Below are 19,209 nucleotides of genomic sequence, written 5' to 3'. Positions count from 1 at the left end.
GGAAGAATCATTTAAAATTATGTTCTAAATTAAACTGGAAACCAGTGAAGCAAATTCAGGAGAAATGTGAATGTTCCTGTCTGGACACATGCTGCAGAGTCTTTGCAGACTTAGTGGTGGGGCCTGATCACAGGGAATTACAATAGTCAAGCCGGGTAACAAAGGCATGGACTAATCATTCTGCATCTCTGCTCCACAAAAGGATAAAACAACAATATACAGTCTCTTCTCCATGACCACCTCTTTTTTCTTTGTCGACATCTGCCCCAGTGTGGTATTTTTTAGTAACAGCATCAGATGGATGTGAAGCGTGTCATTCAGCTTCCAGCATCGACTGATCTGTGTTGACTGATACAAGCTTTATCAAATAGATTTTAAAAAGTGTAACTGAATGTTTATCTGACCACTCACTGTAATGCACCAAACAATATTACCATCAATTTAGTAGCTGGGTCCCACACAGAAACTTTTTTACAGTTTTTAAAGTTACTCTTGAAAACTGAGAGAATATTACAAATCAAGTCAAATTGAATTTGTTATGAGGTATGACAAAAGTACACAAAAAACTAAAATCTATTGCTGGTGATAAAAGTCTCATCACCATCCACAGCTCAATGAATCGTTTCCTGTCTTAGCCTCTGCAGCTAGTAGCCTCAGATGATCGGCCCCAAAGAATATAAACTCATTGTTATATTCCACAAGTTGATGTAAAGACGTTTAAACAATAGCAGATGTTGTGGATCCAGCAGTGGAGGAGAAGGAGTAGAGGAGGTCTGCCAAAGCTGTACATGTAAAAGTTATCTGACATGACATTTAATAAATAATAACTCTTGTTTCTATAGCACTAATCTAAACAAGGTCAAAAATTTACCTTGGAATAAAACAACACAGAACAAGACGAAACAAAATTAAGAATTGTTGAATTTAAAGAAATCAGACATTAACATGCTTTCCTAGAAAAATCGTTTTAATACATTATTTAAAACATAAGCAATTATTTTAATATCAGGAGAATTGCTGGCTTATCTCCTCAGGTAAGGAATCTTAGACTCATTAGTTGTTCACCACAGAGACCTGCCTGAAGAACCACGTCCAGAACGCTGCCATCGAAGTAGCCACTTGTTCGGTTTGCAGAGCGGATCGAATGAGGGATGCAGCTGGTGCACAGCCGCAGACATTGTATCCAAACACTGCAGAAAGTTATTGTGGTTAATTGATAACATGTGTTCCTCTCCAGGAGGAGCTTGAACACGTTTAAAACTGCTGTGTCTCCTGTATGTCACTGCTCATTGTATGAAATCTTTGCCGTGATTTGTACTGTGATGCCCATCTGCAGATGTAGAATTAAACTCTCAGAAAGAACAATTGTGATGACTTGTGCTTGATTATTGGTTAAATTCCACGACAGGAGCCACTGGGCTTCCTCTGCTGTCGCGCCAGAATTCAGCCATTTCATCCCACGAGACGTCCTGTACCAAAACCATTTATCATCATTGAATGATTATTAGAAAACTTTTGCTATGCTGCCAGTCGTTGTCTGAGCCGTGTTGGGGTGTAACTCCAGCTCCACCGGTACAAGAAGAAGCATATGACACATCCTGCTGCTGTCAAAATAAATAAACTAATAAAGGTTCTCAAATACATGTATTCAAATACTGTATTTATGTCCAACTCTAGAATAGAAATGGTTTCTCTACTAAAAAAGCTGGGAAAACTTAACAATTGTTATTTGATGAAGCTGGTTCCGATATTCTTTTATCAGGAAGAAGATTGACAGCAGAAATGAAGTTGTTTTTTAAGTAGTTTAATGAATGATTACAACATATAATGCAGTAAATATTTTCTTCTTTTGTGTAATAACACACATTTATCATCATTCCCATCTTTTTTATGGCCTTAATCTAATGTGAAAGCAATTTGTGTCATATACAAAAGAGAAATCACAAGTACTTCCTACATTTTCATGAAAAAAGTCTGAAGAAAAGTAATAAATTAACATATTAATTAAGAGAATTAAAAGAAACAATGGTATTTTATTTGATTAGCATCTCGCCTGTACTGATTCACATTGGCATAAATATATGAGACAAAAATAATAATAAATAGAGAAAAAAAATTCAAAAAACTTCCACTTGTAGCATGAAATAAAGCTTTCAATTTTTTTAAATGGTTACTGTATTGAATGTCAAACTTTCCTGAAGTTTGAATTTCATTAATGCCATAATTTAGTAATATAATATTTTTAAATAAGGTATCATAGTTGTACAAGTTGCAAAAAAAGTTAAATAAGATCAAATGTATAGCAGTATTCAGTCCACTTCAAAAATAAACACAGATTTGTGAAGAAATCCCCAGTGAGTATGTTCCTGTGAAGCTATTTATGTTTGACTTAAGTTAAGGCTAATAAATTGAAAAAAAGTTAAAGTTTTGTGTGCATGTGTCTATCATTGGTGCTCACTTTAACTTCACCAAGAACCTATCCCCTTTTACTAAATAAGTAAATTATAATCTGTGTGACTACCAATCAAAGATGGCAGCAAGTAAACCAAAGACCAGACTTCTAAAGGTTCTCTCAGAGTCCTTCCAGTGGATTCAAAGGTTCTTCCATTTTTGTTGTGAACTCTAAAACAGGATGAAAATGAGGAGTCCAATCAGCAGATGCAGCATTCCCATTCTGACACAACAGGCATCACTGGCAGTGGTTGTTGTAGATGTGGTGGCAGCAGTAGGTGGGGTTGTGGTTCCTGTAGTTGGGGCAGTGGTTGTTGTAGTTGGGGTAGTGGTAGTTGTGGTTGTTGTTGTTGGGGTTGTGGTAGTTGTTGTTACAGCCATGGTTGTAGGGGTGGTTGAAGTTGGGGTAGTGGTTTTTGTAGTTGGGGTTGTGGTTGTTGTTGTGGTCATGGTTGTTGTTGTTGGGGAAGCGGTTGTTGTAGTTGGGGTAGTGGTTGTTGTAGTTGGGCTGGTGGTTGTTGTTGTTGGGGTAGTGGTTGTTGTAGTTGGGGTAGTTGTTGTTGGGGTTGTGGTTGTTGTAGTCGGAGTAGTGGTTGTTGTAGTTGGGGTAGTCGTTGTAGTTGGCGTAGTGGTAGTTGTTGTTGGAGTAGTGGTTGTTGTAGATGGGCTAGTGGTTGTTGAAGTTGGGGTAGTGGTTGTTGTAGTTGGCGTGATGGTTGTTGTAGTTGGAGTAGTGGTTGTTGTTGGGGTCGTGGTTGTTGTCGTTGGGGTAGTGATTGTTGTAGTTGGCGTGATGGTTGTTGTAGTTGGAGTAGTTGTTGTTGTTGTTGGGGTCGTGGTTGTTGTCGTTGGGGTAGTGATTGTTGTAGTTGGGGTCGTGGTTGTTGTTGTTGGGGTAGTGGTTGTTGTTGTTGGGGTCGTGGTTGTTGTAGTTGGGGTAGTGGTAGTTGTAGTTGGAGTAGTGGTGGTTGTCGTTGGGGTTTTGGTTGTTGTGGTTGGGGAATTGGTTGTTGTAGTTGGTGTCGTGGTGGTTGTCGTTGGGGTCGTGGTTGTTGTAGTTGGGGTCGTGGTTGTTGTAGTTGGGGTAGTCGTTGTTGTTGTAGGGGTAGTGGTTGTTGTAGTTGGGGTCGTGGTTGTTGTCGTTGGGGTCGTGGTTGTTGAAGTTGGGGTCGTTGTTGTAGTTGGGGTTGTGGTTGTTGTAGTTGGGGTAGTGGTTGTTGTAGTTGGGGTCGTGGTTGTTGTAGTTGGGGTAGTGGTTGTTGTAATTGGGGTTGTGGTTGGGGTAGTGGTTGTTGTGGTTGGGGTAGTGGTTGTTGTAGTTGGGGTCGTGGTGGTTGTCGTTGGGGTCGTGGTTGTTGTAGTAGGGGCAGTGGTTGTTGTGGTTGGGGTAGTGGTTGTTGTTGTAGGGGTAGTGGTTGTTGTAGTTGTGGTAGTGGTTGTTGTAGTTGGGGTCGTGGTGGTTGTCGTTGGGGTCGTGGTTGTTGTAGTTGGGGTAGTGGTTGTTGTAGTTGGGATGGTGGTTGTTGTAGTTGGGGTAGTGGATGTTGTAGTAGGGGTAGTGGTTGTTGTAGTTGGGGTAGTGGTTGTTGTAGTTGGGCTACTAGTAGTTGTAGTTGGGGTAGTGGTTGTTGTAGTAGGGGTAGTGGTTGTTGTAGTTGGGGTAGTGGTGGTTGTAGTTGGGATGGTGGTTGTTGTAGTTGGGGTAGTGGTTGTTGTTGTTGGGGTCGCGGTGGTTGTAGTTGGGATAGTGGTTGTTGTAGTTGGGGTAGTGGTTGTTGTAGTTGGGGTCGTGGTTGTTGTAGTTGGGGTAGTGGTTGTTGTTGTTGGGGTCGTGGTTGTTGTGGTTGGGGTAGTGGTTGTTGTGGTTGGGGTAGTGGTTGTTGTAGTTGAGGTCGTGGTGGTTGTGGTTGGGGTAGTGGTTGTTGTTGTAGGGATGGTGGTTGTTGTAGTTGGGAAAGTCGTTGTTGTTGTTGGGGTAGTGGTTGTTGTGGTTGGGGTAGTGGTTGTTGTGGTTGGGGTAGTGGTTGTTGTTGTAGGGGTAGTGGTTGTTGTAGTTGGGGTAGTGGTTGTTGTAGTTGGGATAATGGTTGTTGTAGTTGGGGTAGTGGTAGTTGTTGTTGGGATGGTGGTTGTTGTCATTGGTGTAGTGGTTGTTGTTGTTGGGGTAGTGGTTGTTGTAGTTGGGGTAGTGGTTGTTGTAGTGACGGCCATGGTTGCAGGGGTAGTGGTTGTTGTAGTTGGGGTAATGGTTGTCGTTGTTGGCGTAGTGGTTGTTGTAGTTGGGGTAGTTGTTGTTGTTGTTAGCGTAGTGGTTGTTGTAGTTGGGGTAGTCGTTGTTGTAGTTGGGGTAGTGGTTGTTGTTTTTGGGGTAGTGGTTGTTGTAGTTGGGGTAGTGGTTGTTGTAGTTGGTGTCGTGGTTGTCGTTGGGGTTGTGGTTGTTGTAGTTGGGGTAGTCGTTGTTGTAGTTGGGGAAGTGGTTGTTGTAGTTGGGGTAGTGGTTGTTGTAGTAGGGGTTGTGGTTGTTGTAGTTGGGGTAGTGGTTGTTTTAGTTGGGCTACTAGTAGTTGTTGGGGTAGCTGTTGTTGTTGTTGGGGTAGTGGTGGTTGTCGTTGGGGTCGTGGTTGTTGTAGTAGGGGCAGTGGTTGTTGTGGTTGGGGTAGTGGTTGTTGTTGTAGGGGTAGTGGTTGTTGTAGTTGGGGTAGTGGTTGTTGTAGTTGGGGTCGTGGTGGTTGTCGTTGGCGTCGTGGTTGTTGTAGTTGGGGTAGTGGTTGTTGTAGTTGGGATGGTGGTTGTTGTAGTTGGGGTAGTGGTTGTTGTAGTAGGGGTAGTGGTTGTTGTAGTTGGGGTAGTGGTTGTTGTAGTTGGGCTACTATTAGTTGTAGTTGGGGTAGTGGTTGTTGTAGTAGGGGTAGTGGTTGTTGTAGTTGGGGTAGCTGTTGTTGTAGTTGGGGTAGTGGTGGTTGTAGTTGGGATGGTGGTTGTTGTAGTTGGGGTAGTGGTTGTTGTTGTTGGGGTCGCAGTGGTTGTAGTTGGGATAGTGGTTGTTGTAGTTGGGGTAGTGGTTGTTGTAGTCGGGGTCGTGGTTGTTGTAGTTGGGGTAGTGGTTGTTGTAGTTGGGGTCGTGGTTGTTGTGGTTGGGGTAGTGGTTGTTGTGGTTGGGGTAGTGGTTGTTGTAGTTGGGGTCGTGGTGGTTGTCGTTGGGGTCGTGGTTGTTGTAGTAGGGGCCGTGGTTGTTGTGGTTGGGGTAGTGGTTGTTGTTGTAGGGGAAGTGGTTGTTGTAATTGGGGTAGTGGTTGTTGTAGTAGGGATGGTGGTAGTTGTAGTTGGGAAAGTCGTTGTTGTTGTTGGGGTAGTGGTTGTTGTGGTTGGGGTAGTGGTTGTTGTGGTTGGGGTAGTGGTTGTTGTTGTAGGGGTAGTGGTTGTTGTAGTTGGGGTAGTGGTTGTTGTAGTTGGGGTAATGGTTGTTGTAGTTGGGGTAGTGGTAGTTGTTGTTGGGATGGTGGTTGTTGTCGTTGGTGTAGTGGTTGTTGTTGTTGGGGTAGTGGTTGTTGTAGTTGGGGTAGTGGTTGTTGTAGTGACGGCCATGGTTGCAGGGGTAGTGGTTGTTGTAGTTGGGGTAATGGTTGTCGTTGTTGGCGTAGTGGTTGTTGTAGTTGGGGTAGTGGTTGTTGTAGTTGGGGTCGTGGTGGTTGTCGTTGGGGTCGTGGTTGTTGTAGTTGGGGTAGTGGTTGTTGTAGTTGGGATGGTGGTTGTTGTAGTTGGGGTAGTGGTTGTTGTAGTAGGGGTAGTGGTTGTTGTAGTTGGGGTAGTGGTTGTTGTAGTTGGGCTACTAGTAGTTGTAGTTGGGGTAGTGGTTGTTGTAGTAGGGGTAGTGGTTGTTGTAGTTGGGGTAGTGGTTGTTGTAGTTGGGCTACTAGTAGTTGTTGTTGGGGTAGCTGTTGTTGTAGTTGGGGTAGTGGTGGTTGTAGTTGGGATGGTGGTTGTTGTAGTTGGGGTAGTGGTTGTTGTTGTTGGGGTCGCGGTGGTTGTAGTTGGGATAGTGGTTGTTGTAGTTGGGGTAGTGGTTGTTGTAGTTGGGGTCGTGGTTGTTGTAGTTGGGGTAGTGGTTGTTGTAGTTGGGGTCGTGGTTGTTGTGGTTGGGGTAGTGGTTGTTGTGGTTGGGGTAGTGGTTGTTGTAGTTGGGGTCGTGGTGGTTGTCGTTGGGGTCTTGGTTGTTGTAGGGGCCGTGGTTGTTGTGGTTGGGGTAGTGGTTGTTGTTGTAGGGGAAGTGGTTGTTGTAGTTGGGGTAGTGGTTGTTGTAGTAGGGATGGTGGTTGTTGTAGTTGGGAAAGTCGTTGTTGTTGTTGGGGTAGTGCTTGTTGTGGTTGGGGTAGTGGTTGTTGTGGTTGGGGTAGTGGTTGTTGTTGTAGGGGTAATGGTTGTCGTTGTTGGCGTAGTGGTTGTTGTAGTTGGGGTAGTCGTTGTTGTTGTTGGGGTAGTGGTTGTTGTGGTTGGGGTAGTCGTTGTTGTTGTTGGGGTAGTGGTTGTTGTGGTTGGGGTAGTGGTTGTTGTGGTTAGGGTAGTGGTGGTTGTAGTTGGGGTAGTGGTTGTTGTAGTTGGGGTCGTGGTTGTTGTGGTTGGGGTAGTGGTGGTTGTAGTTGGGATGGTGGTTGTTGTAGTTGGGGTAGTGGTTGTTGTAGTTGGGGTAGTGGTTGTTGTAGTTGGGACGGTGGTTGTTGTAGTTGGGGTAGTGGTTGTTGTAGTTGGGGTCGTGGTTGTTGTAGTTGGGGTAGTGGTTGTTGTAGTTGGGATGGTGGTTGTTGTAGTTGGGGTAGTGGTTGTTGTAGTTGGGGTCGTGGTTGTTGTGGTTGGGTTAGTGGTTGTTGTAGTTGGGGTCGTGGTGGTTGTAGTTGGGATAGTGGTTGTTGTTGTTGGGGTAGTGGTTGTTGTAGTTGGGGTCGTGGTTGTTGTGGTTGGGGTAGTGGTGGTTGTAGTTGGGATGGTTGTTGTTGTAGTTGGGGTAGTGGTTGTTGTAGTTGGGGTCGTGGTTGTTGTGGTTGGGTTAGTGGTTGTTGTAGTTGGGGTCGTGGTGGTTGTAGTTGGGATAGTGGTTGTTGTGGTTGGGGTAGTGGTTGTTGTAGTTGGGGTCGTGGTGGTTGTCGTTGGGGTCGTGGTTGTTGTAGTAGGGGCCGTGGTTGTTGTGGTTGGGGTAGTGGTTGTTGTTGTAGGGGAAGTTGTTGTTGTAGTTGGGGTAGTTGTTGTTGTAGTTGGCGTAGTGGTTGTTGTAGTTGGGGTATTGGTTGTTGTAGTAGGGGTAGTGGTTGTTGTAGTTGGGGTAGTGGTTGTTGTAGTTGGGCTAGTGGTTGTTGTAGTTGGGGTAGCTGTTGTTGTAGTTGGGGTAGTGGTGGTTGTAGTTGGGATGGTGGTTGTTGTAGTTGGGGTAGTGGTTGTTGTAGTTGGGATGGTGGTTGTTGTAGTTGGGGTAGTGGTTGTTGTAGTTGGGGTCGTGGTGGTTGTCGTTGGGGTCGTGGTTGTTGTAGTAGGGGTAGTGGTTGTTGTAGTTGGGGTCGTGGTGGTTGACGTTGGGGTCGTGGTTGTTGTAGTAGGGGCCGTGGTTGTTGTGGTTGGGGTAGTGGTTGTTGTTGTAGGGGAAGTGGTTGTTGTAGTTGGGGTAGTGGTTGTTGTAGTAGGGATGGTGGTTGTTGTAGTTGGGAAAGTCGTTGTTGTTGTTGGGGTAGTGCTTGTTGTGGTTGGGGTAGTGTTTGTTGTGGTTGGGGTAGTGGTTGTTGTTGTAGGGGTAATGGTTGTCGTTGTTGGCGTAGTGGTTGTTGTAGTTGGGGTAGTTGTTGTTGTTGTTAGCGTAGTGGTTGTTGGAGTTGGGGTAGTCGTTGTTGTAGTTGGGGTAGTGGTTGTTGTTGTTGGGGTAGTGGTTGTTGTAGTTGGGGTAGTGGTTGTTGTAGTTGGTGTCGTGGTGGTTGTCGTTGGGGTAGTCGTTGTTGTTGTAGGGGTAGTGGTTGTTGTAGTTGGGGTCGTGGTTGTTGTCGTTGGGGTTGTGGTTGTTGAAGTTGGGGTCGTTGTTGTTGTAGTTGGGATGGTGGTTGTTGTAGTTGGGGTAGTCGTTGTTGTTGTTGGGGTAGTGGTTGTTGTGGTTGGGGTAGTGGTTGTTGTGGTTAGGGTAGTGGTGGTTGTAGTTGGGGTAGTGGTTGTTGTAGTTGGGGTCGTGGTTGGGGTAGTGGTGGTTGTAGTTGGGATGGTGGTTGTTGTAGTTGGGGTAGTGGTTGTTGTAGTTGGGGTAATGGTTGTTGTAGTTGGGATGGTGGTTGTTGTAGTTGGGGTAGTGGTTGTTGTAGTTGGGGTCGTGGTTGTTGTAGTTGGGGTAGTGGTTGTTGTAGTTGGGATGGTGGTTGTTGTAGTTGGGGTAGTGGTTGTTGTAGTTGGGGTCGTGGTTGTTGTGGTTGGGTTAGTGGTTGTTGTAGTTGGGGTCGTGGTGGTTGTAGTTGGGATAGTGGTTGTTGTTGTTGGGGTAGTGGTTGTTGTAGTTGGGGTCGTGGTTGTTGTGGTTGGGGTAGTGGTGGTTGTAGTTGGGATGGTTGTTGTTGTAGTTGGGGTAGTGGTTGTTGTAGTTGGGGTCGTGGTTGTTGTGGTTGGGTTAGTGGTTGTTGTAGTTGGGGTCGTGGTGGTTGTAGTTGGGATAGTGGTTGTTGTGGTTGGGGTAGTGGTTGTTGTAGTTGGGGTCGTGGTGGTTGTCGTTGGGGTCGTGGTTGTTGTAGTAGGGGCCGTGGTTGTTGTGGTTTGGGTAGTGGTTGTTGTTGTAGGGGAAGTGGTTGTTGTAGTTGGGGTAGTTGTTGTTGTAGTTGGCGTAGTGGTTGTTGTAGTTGGGGTATTGGTTGTTGTAGTAGGGGTAGTGGTTGTTGTAGTTGGGGTAGTGGTTGTTGTAGTTGGGCTAGTGGTTGTTGTAGTTGGGATGGTGGTTGTTTTAGTTGGGGTAGTGGTTGTAATAGTTGGGGTCATGGTTGTTGTAGTTGGGGTAGTGGTTGTTGTAGTTGGGATGGTGGTTGTTGTAGTTGGGGTAGTGGTTGTTGTAGTTGGAGTCGTGGTTGTTGTGGTTGGGTTAGTGGTTGTTGTAGTTGGGGTCGTGGTGGTTGTAGTTGGGATAGTGGTTGTTGTTGTTGGGGTAGTGGTTGTTGTAGTTGGGGTCGTGGTTGTTGTGGTTGGGGTAGTCGTGGTTGTAGTTGGGATGGTTGTTGTTGTAGTTGGGGTAGTGGTTGTTGTAGTTGGGGTCGTGGTTGTTGTGGTTGGGTTAGTGGTTGTTGTAGTTGGGGTCGTGGTGGTTGTAGCTGGGATAGTGGTTGTTGTGGTTGGGGTAGTGGTTGTTGTAGTTGGGGTCGTGGTGGTTGTCGTTGGGGTCGTGGTTGTTGTAGTAGGGGCCGTGGTTGTTGTGGTTGGGGTAGTGGTTGTTGTTGTAGGGGAAGTGGTTGTTGTAGTTGGGGTAGTTGTTGTTGTAGTTGGCGTAGTGGTTGTTGTAGTTGGGGTATTGGTTGTTGTAGTAGGGGTAGTGGTTGTTGTAGTTGGGGTAGTGGTTGTTGTAGTTGGGCTAGTGGTTGTTGTAGTTGGGGTAGCTGTTGTTGTAGTTGGGGTAGTGGTGGTTGTAGTTGGGATGGTGGTTGTTGTAGTTGGGGTAGTGGTTGTTGTTGTTGGGGTCGTGGTTGTTGTGGTTGGGGTAGTGGTTGTTGTAGTTGGGATACTGGTAGTTGTTGTTGGGATGGTGGTTGTTGTCGTTGGGGTCGTGGTTTTTGTAGTTGGGGTTGTGGTTGTTGTGGATGGGGTAGTTGTTGTTGTTGTAGGGGTAGTGGTTGTTGTAGTTGGGATACTGGTAGTTGTTGTTGGGATGGTGGTTGTTGTCGTTGGGGTCGTGGTTTTTGTAGTTGGGGTTGTGGTTGTTGTGGTTGGGGTAGTGGTTGTTGTTGTAGGGGTAGTGGTTGTTGTTGGGGTAGTGGTAGTTGTTATTGGGATAGTGGTTGTTGTAGTTGGGGTTGTGATTGTTGTAGTTGGGGTAGTTGTTGTTGTTGGGGTCGTGGTTGTTGTAGTTGGGGTAGTTGTTGTTGTAGTTGTGGTAGTGGTTGTTGTAGTTGGGGTTGTGGTGGTTGTAGTTGGGGTAGTTGTTGTTGTTGGGGTCGTGGTTGTTGTAGTTGGGGTTGTGGTTGTTGTAGTTGCGATAGTGGTTGTTGTAGTTGGGGTAGTGGTTGTTGTTGTTGTAGTGAGAGTGTTACACAAACTAGTCCCACAACAGGCTGGTCCACTGGTAATGGAACCAACATCTTGCATAAAAGGCAGTGACCCCAGGTTGGCAGCAGCTGCACACATATTTGTAGATGCACAGCCAAAAGCTGGAGAAGTGCCGGCCACATTAGTCACTAAAGATGAAACACAATAGTAGGTTTGTTAGTTGGACAATTTCAGAGAGAATTTTTCACATTAAGAGTAACTTGAATTCTTCAGGAAATGTATTTTGATGACAGTAATTAAACATTCGTTGTTGCCATGGTTACAGTCGTGCAGTATTTTAACATCGCACCTTATTACTGACATGTGCACGTGTACTTCAGGACCACGTGACATCACTGATTTCACTGTTTTATGTTCTCACGTGTGCAACAGAGAATATGTGTGATCCAATCCAACCACACCCTTCAACTATACTGGTTGTTTTCAGAGGTGATACAGGCCTGAAGCTTTCAACCAGCAGAGGGCAGCAGAACACTGTGTTTCAGTCTGATGTTAAGTTACTTGTCTCAATGAAAGAAGCAAGTCCACAATTTAAACACACGTTCACGTCAGTCAAAATGTTGAACTAAATCTAACTCAATTAATGAGTTTGCTCAATGTTTATTGTTGTGCAATATTTATCTCATGTTTTCAAATCTGTTACCATTTCTTAGTTCGATGATTATTAAAATAAAGAATTGTTTATTTACCTAATGTTGGAATCAAAGAAACTCTCAAAATGAGCAAAAACTTTTTTTGTGGACAAAGCAAGAGACTTTTATACAGAAGCGTAATGCATTCACTTGAAATTGAAGTTCCCTGTATAGGCACAGATTACTGTTATGAATCTGTAACTTCACAAAGGAAAAGTTTAATGTTTTAGCGACCCTCCAAAGAGGCACAAGCTGTTACAGTGTCGTTTAGGGAAGTTTCAAATAAACCTAAAAATATCAGTTGAAAGTCTCGTCCATCTTTAGAGGATTATGCTACAGATAGATAAAGGATAGTTTCCATTTTTGTCCAAAATTAAAATATTTTTTGTTTGATATTCTTTTGTAGGAGAGTCTGCAGTTTTAAGCGACGCTATACGTCATGGCGCTAATACAAGAAATCATGCCAAACAAAAGATGCGAAACGTCCATGCAAAATGTAACTTCATCAAAATACTAGATTACAATTATCTAAGAAGAACAGAGCCTTTTGAAAGTATAAGAAGAAGACTTACCACTTGCTTGAAAGCAGCGATCCTCTGTTCCCCTACATTGTACTAAAAAGCTGCAATCAGAGGTGACGGGGTTACAAACGTGACACTGTAGAGTGTTAACTGCTGGAACCACAGGGACTGAAACAGACAAAAAATGATACTGTTTATTAGAGTCAGAGAGAAGATGGAAGTGTTATGGATTAAAAACAACATGTCAGGAGAAGGATGCAGATTAATAAGAGTCATCTACATCTACTTACAAGGCAGAGTGTTGGAGTTGCAGCTGTCTGTGTCGCAGCATGTAGCACTTGCAAGTGCACTCGAAACACCCAAGTTAACTGAAAATGTCTGAGAGCCTGTGGCTGGACACAGGGTGGGGGGGGCACAGGCCTTGTAGATTTGCTGTCCAGGAGTCCCAAATGAAACGGCTGCAGAGTCAAAGTGCAGTTTGTTAATGGTGATGGAAAGCACACGTCACTTTGCAGAACATGTATTTCACTGGAAAGTAACTTGTAGAGAAGTTTACCTTGAATGGAAGCTGTGATACACATCGTTTCTGTGGAACATGGAACTGCTGCTGTTGTTGAACAGTTAGCATCTGTGCAAGTTTCACACACAAGTGTGGAAGTTGTAGTTGGGGTAGTGGTTGTTGTTGTTGGGGTAGTGGTTGTTGTAGTTGGGGTAGTGGTTGTTGTTGTTGTAGTGAGAGTGTTACACAAACTAGTCCCACAACAGGCTGGTCCACTGGTAATGTTACCAACATCTTGCATAAAAGGCAGTGACCCCAGGCTGGTAGCAGCTGCACACATATTTGTAGATGCACAGCCAAAAGCTGGAGAAGTGCCGCCCATATTTGTCACTAAAGATGAAACACAATCACAGGTTTGTTAGTTGGATAATTTCAGAGAGAATTCTTCACCTTATGAGTAACTTGAATTCATGAGGAAATGTATTTTGATGACAGCAGTTTAACATTAGTTGTTGCCATGGTTACAGTTGTGCAGTATTTTAACATCGCACCTTATTACTGACATGTACACGTGCACTTCAGGACCACGTGACATCACTGATTTCACTGTTTTATGTCCTCACGTGTGCAACAGAGAATATGTTTGATCCAATACAACCACACCCTTCAACTACACTGGTTGTTTTCAGAGGTGAAACAGGCCTGAAGCTTTCAACCAGCAGAGGGCAGCAGAACACTGTGTTTCACTCTGATGTTAAGTTACTTGTCTCATTGAAAGAAGCAAGTCCACAATTTAAACATACGTTCACGTCAGTCAACATGTTGAACTAAATCTAACTCAATTAATGAGTTTGTTCAATGGTTATTGTTCTGTATCTATCTGTAGCTTATTGTTGATAAGCTACAGATAGATAAAGGATAGTTTTAATTTTTGTCCTGTTTACTGTTATTTATTCAGAAGCAGAGTCTGACAGTTTTAAGCAACGCTATACGTCATGGCGCTAATACAAGAAATCGTGCCAGACAAAAGATGCGAAAACGTCCATGCAAAATGTAACTTCATCAAAATACTAGATTACAATTATTTAAGAAAAACAGAGCCTTTTAAAAAAAAATTACCTTTGAATTTTTGAGATAATTATCTAACAAAAATAGGGGGGGGGGGTTTTCTAGTGAATCTAATACGCTTCCGTACTTTTATAATCAAGATGACCTCCAAGAAATCGTCATTAAAAATAACAAACAGATTAACTGAGAAATAATCAAAAGTTTTGTCAACTGGTCAAGATGGAACTACTTTTTACTACTTTTTCTCCTGTGTGCTCTTTAATTCAAAAACATTATGATGATCTTAAGATGATGAGAAAGTAAACTTTTCATAAAAAGACATAAGGCAGTAAAAATATTTTTTTTAATCTCTAATGTTATGAATCATAAATACATATTTAATTAAAGTGCTTTAAATGTTAAGTATCTGAGTTAGTATTCCTTAACTCATCACTCTTTAGTATGAATATGTTAAAAATACTTAAAGGTAGTAGAATAGGTTTGAAGTAATCTTTGTTTAAATGCAGTATAAGAAGAAGACTTACCACTGGCTTGAAAGCAGCGATCCTCTGTTCCCCTACATTGTACTGAAGAGCTGCAGTCAGAGGTGATGGGGTTACAAACGTGACACTGTAGACTGTTAACTGCTTGAACCACCGGGACTGAAACAGACAAAAAGTGATACTGTTTATTAGAGTCAGAGAGAAGATGGAAGTGTTATGGATTTAAAACAGAACATGTCAGGAGAAGGATGCAGATTAATAAGAGTCATCTACATCTACTTACAAGGCAGAGTGTTGGAGTTGCAGCTGTCTGTGTTGCAGCATGTAGCACTTGCAAGCGCACTCGAAACACCCAAGTTAACTGAAAATGTCTGAGAGCCTGTGGCTGGACACAGGGTGGGGGGGGCACAGGCCTTGTAGATTTGCTGTCCAGGAGTCCCAAATGAAACGGCTGCAGAGTCAAAGTGCAGTTTGTTAATGGTGATGGAAAGCACACGTCACTTTGCAGTACATGTATTTCACTGGAAAGTAACTTGTAGAGAAGTTTACCTTGAATGGAAGCTGTGATACACATCGTTTCTGTGGAACATAGAACTGCTGCTGTTGTTGAACAGTTAGCATTTGTACAAGTTTCACACACAAGTGCTTCACCTGCAATGTGGAGAAAAACAGTCAGTGATATGTTGATCTGATCTAAATTGTGGTTCATAAAGGCTCAAAAATCTTCTTACTGTAGAAAAGGAGTTTCAGACATATGGGTTGTAATTTAAATATAAATAGACACTTCATAAATGACTCTAAATTATTTATCTGCTTCCTACCTGTTTAGTCTGTTTCTTGATCAATAGAGCCTCCTTATATTTTCTAGGATATTAAAAATACAATATAATAAATAATAATATATTATTAAAAATAGTAATTAGTTACCTGTGCTGGAGAGCGCCCAGATGAGAGTCAGAGAAAGAAGCAGCTTCATCATGATGATCAGGTAAGTTCAGCAGATTCCTTATACGACCTCTCATCAACACGGAGGCACTTTATATACTCTACAGGTGATGAACGCCTGTATGACAGATACATGTCTGAATATCAAAGGGATTGGGCGTGTTTCCATTTTTACAGCATGAGCATTCAAACTGTCAGTCTCTCTTTTGTCACAGAGGAAAACACGTCAACACACGAAAACAGACGACAACACAACTTAACACACCCATTTTAACTTCGTCACTGTTAACCTGTTTAGGATTGTCCACCAAAAACAAAAAGCATAAAACATAGACCTACATTTCCCTCAGGATCATTTTAGTATTTATATGTTTAATATATATATATATATATATATCAATGTTTTTGACACGGCTTAATTATATAGTTTAACAGACCTTCTCTGATTAGCAGAATCTTTCATTAAAAGTTTTGACTTCATGTATCTCAGAACTCTAAATAAAAGAAAAGCTGATTTTACAATGATCACATGTCACATACACTTCTTGTCATTCATCATCTGGAATGTTGTGAAACTGGTTACCTGTTTGTTAATACATCTTGATGCAGCATGATAAAAATGATAAAATAAATATGTTAATAATTATATGATATTACACTTATCCAGTTATTTCAAGTAGACTATACACCGAACAAAATTCAGTTTTTGTGGGTTAAATTCAAGTTAAATATAATTAAAACATTACAAATGTTTTTTATCATTATATATCATCATATAGTTTAACCAACATTGCAATGAATAAAACATCTACACATTGAATCTTGCCGAGTTGAGTCTAATTTTAAACAGGCTGACATTATTTACTACTTTGTTGCATTAATAAGCACAACATAGGGTTTGTAGAATAATGACCTGCAAAGAATCTTGTAGCAAAGTTAAATTCAATTGGTTAAAGAAATACTGAATTAAAAGATTTAGAAATAGAAGCAACACATTTTATTAAAAGGAAATAAAATATCACACTTTGCAATAACCAGTAGTTCATTCTAGATTGAAAATCTTTATTGTCATCATTGTACAATGAAATTATACGAGTCTTCTATTTCCAAGATATATCTATATATAGTTGTCAAAATGTGGAGAAATATAGTGAAAACAACAATAGTAGCAGCATCAGCAACTAACTACATACAGAAGATAAGAAATAAACATATTTACAGTGAAAAACAAGATTCTTTTAGGGGGTTTCAGTCCCTGATGAAGGAGTGTGTGTGTGAGTGTGTTAATCACAGCACTTGATGTGTGTGTGTGTGCGTGTTTCCTTCATAGTCCTTGATGTGTGTGATATGTGCACTCTGAAAGTGGGTTTGACAGACTGTGATGTGTTCGGGCACGGAGGAGTGTAATGAGGGTCATGGCTCTGGGATAGATTCTGCTCCTCAGTCTGTTGGTGGAGCATCTTTGTTATGGTCTGCACCATGGCCCCTCCCTCCTCTGTGTGTGTGTGGGGGGGATTTAATGTACAACTGATCAATCAACAAGTGATCAGTCGTCATCATGAGTGACAAACCACATGGAAACAGATTGGGGTAGAAGTAGCAGCAGCGCAGCCAACATGATGCTGGCAACAGTTCATCGACTTATTTCACACGCTGCTGTGTCATTGTCCGAGGATTCATACCAAGCTGTGGACCTGCCTGGTCTATCTGACAGGAGAACAAATAAAAGCACGTCAGTAAAGTTATTTATTAAAGTCAATAAAGAAAGGGTTGGTACTCAGACAGCTGTATTGTTGATGCTCTGGTACACTGCCACACCTACTATTGTACTGACGCACAGCCTCTCTCTATTTTTACCTTAATAATAGGCCTTTGAAAATCAAAAGATGTTGTTCACTAGGTGGGTTCTCTCTCTCTCTCTCTCTCTCTCTCTCTCTCTCTCTCTCTCTCTCTCTGACACTCATCTTCAATATGTGACTTTTATTTCGGTGTCGCAACACCACATAGCAATCAGGGGACACAATGTTGTGTCTCATACCTCATATAGTTTTCGTCAACTTTCCTTAACTCTCTTGGACTAGTATTGAAGCCGAATATATAATATTTATTATTTATTTAATATATACTTGCATTAGGTTTTGATACCATAAATTTAGTTCAAATGACTAATTCTCATTGAGCGTGTGTGACACAGAAGACTCAGCTTCACCTTCACTCATTCAGTTTTACCCCAACTGCTGCACATCGTACAACGTTAGCTTTGACCTCCCAAGAAGGCGTCGAGATTTGTCCTCGCACTCAGCTGTGACGTCACCCAGAAATAAAACGACTTGGAAAAGTGGTCTTCATAGTTTTACAATGATTAAAACCCCATGGCTTAAAAAGGTTTTAACACAAAGAGTAATACTGGACCATGGCTATATCCTCAGGTGTCCTGCCCACAGATAATTCTAACACTATAGTTTCCATCAAAGGTTCATATGAAGATAAGTCAGAAGTTAAAAACTATATTTTAGTGCTCTGTTATGTTTGATGTCCATTAAAATGTTTTTCTTCTCTTTTAGAATCAGTGTAACTTTGGTTGTAATGTTTTCCAGGATAATAGACCTGGAGACATTGTGACCTGAAATGGTCAAACAGACATTTAATTCGCAAAGGTCTTGTTCTACAGAGACTTAATGTGACTCCAGGTCAAGATGGCTGCTGTGAATTAGTTCAGGCTCACATTCAAATTTGTTATTTTTGCCGTTGACCTCAAAATCGTGACAGTGAGGAAGTTGCTTAGAAAAATAAACGTGTTGTTTCTCTTTAGTGTGTTGTTCTGTATTGTTGATGTTCTTTAGCAACATTACCACACCTCCTGTTGTTTAATTGTGGCACAGCCTCTTTATTTATATCTCTGGCCTTTAGAAATCAAAAGTATGTTCTTCTTCAGGTAGGTCATAAAGCTTCTCCCACAGATGCTTCACATGTTTGTTTGGGTGCGAACTGTTTCTGTGTGAGGACGCCAACAACGCCTAAACAATGGGAAATAATCAATTTAACTTTTGGAGACTGAACTGGAAGTCTTCCTCATCTGAATGCTGAAGTGTCCTTGGGCAAGATACTGAACCACGAATTGCCCCTCATCAGAATCAGAATCAGAATCAGAATTATTTTATTTGCCAGGTATGTTTGCACATACAGGAAATTGCCTTGGTGTCATTGGTGCACTACTTTTGTACATAAAACAACAATATAAAAAACAACAATATATAAGAAATAGAATAAAATAAAATAAAATAAAATAAAATAAAGTATATACATTTATACAGTAACAGAGTAACAGAGTTATGGGCACGTGCTGTGCGAAGGTGCAGAGATTGGTGATAGAGCCAGTAGTATATAAGTTATAAATTATGTGCAAGGGGGGGGCTGGTGGGGCAGAGTCAGTGTGGTGCAGGGGGCTTGTTTGTGAGCCCCACTGCCACGGGGAAAAAACTGTTCAGATGGCACGAGGTTTTAGTCCAGATGGCCCGGAACCTTTTTCCGGAGGGAAGTCTCTGGAATAGGTGGTGACCGGGATGTGAAGGATCAGCAATGATCTTGCCTGCTCTCTTACTGGTCCTGGAGTGGAACAGGTGAAGGAGAGCCGGCAGGTCGCAGCCGATGACCTTCTCAGCTGACCTTATGATCCGCTGCAGTCTGCCCTTGTCCTTGGCAGTGGAGGCAGCGAACCAGACGGTGATTGATGAGGTGAGGATGGACTCGATGATGGCTGTGTAAAACTCAACCATCACTTTCTGCGGCATGTTGAATTTCCTCAGTTGCCGCAGGAAGAACATCCTCTGCTGGGCCTTCTTGGTGATGGAGGTGATGTTCTCCGCCCACCTCAAGTCCTGTGCAATGATGGTCCCCAGGAATCTGAAGGACTCCACTGTTTTAACTGGGGAGCTGCACAGGCTGAGGGGGGGGGGGTTTGGGCTGGGCTCCTCCTGAAGTCTGCCACCATCTCTACAGTTTTTAAAGCGTTCAGCTCCAGGTGCTTCTGGCTGCACCAGGAAGCCAGGCTGTTAACTTTCTCTCTGTAGGCGGCTTCGTCCCCATTGGTGATTAATCCGATGAGGGTCGTGTCGTCTGCAAACTTCAGGAGTTTGACAGAGGGATGGCTGGAGGTGCAGTTGTTGGTGTAGAGAAATAGTTGTTGGTATAGAAAATGTGCTGCCCATAGATGCACCGTCATTTAACCCCTTGCTCCTATATTAACTCATGTGGAAAAAGTATTACAGCAGGATAAACATTAACCTGCAAAACCTCAGCTGCTGCCGACTTAATTATTAGAAACTACAAAACAGTACCTTAAAATA

At 42.7% G+C, this 19,209-nt stretch overlaps 2 protein-coding genes across 2 annotated transcripts; both read right to left on the bottom strand.

Annotated features, from left to right (window-relative positions):
- Positions 1–10,671: 10,671 nt before the first annotated feature.
- Positions 10,672–12,528, bottom strand: LOC133010508 (phospholipase A2 inhibitor and Ly6/PLAUR domain-containing protein-like; the record flags this gene model as incomplete). The annotated part of the gene is made up of 4 exons (XM_061078096.1): positions 10,672–10,844; positions 11,921–12,037; positions 12,160–12,327; positions 12,426–12,528. Coding segments are annotated over 4 exons (561 nt in total), but the record flags the coding sequence as incomplete, so codon positions are not given.
- Positions 12,529–12,585: 57 nt separating this feature from the next.
- Positions 12,586–14,897, bottom strand: LOC133010505 (phospholipase A2 inhibitor and Ly6/PLAUR domain-containing protein-like; the record flags this gene model as incomplete). Its single annotated transcript, XM_061078093.1, has 5 exons — positions 14,846–14,897; positions 14,468–14,569; positions 14,202–14,369; positions 13,961–14,077; positions 12,586–12,758 (listed from the first exon to the last, which is right to left on the bottom strand). Coding segments are annotated over exons 1-5 (612 nt in total), but the record flags the coding sequence as incomplete, so codon positions are not given.
- Positions 14,898–19,209: the final 4,312 nt, after the last annotated feature.

This window comes from Limanda limanda, chromosome 9, assembly GCF_963576545.1.
Source record: "Limanda limanda chromosome 9, fLimLim1.1, whole genome shotgun sequence".
NCBI classification, from domain to species: Eukaryota; Metazoa; Chordata; class Actinopteri; order Pleuronectiformes; family Pleuronectidae; genus Limanda; species Limanda limanda.
Note: the sequence above shows the minus strand (reverse complement) of the source record. Positions and strands in the feature narration are given on the sequence as shown.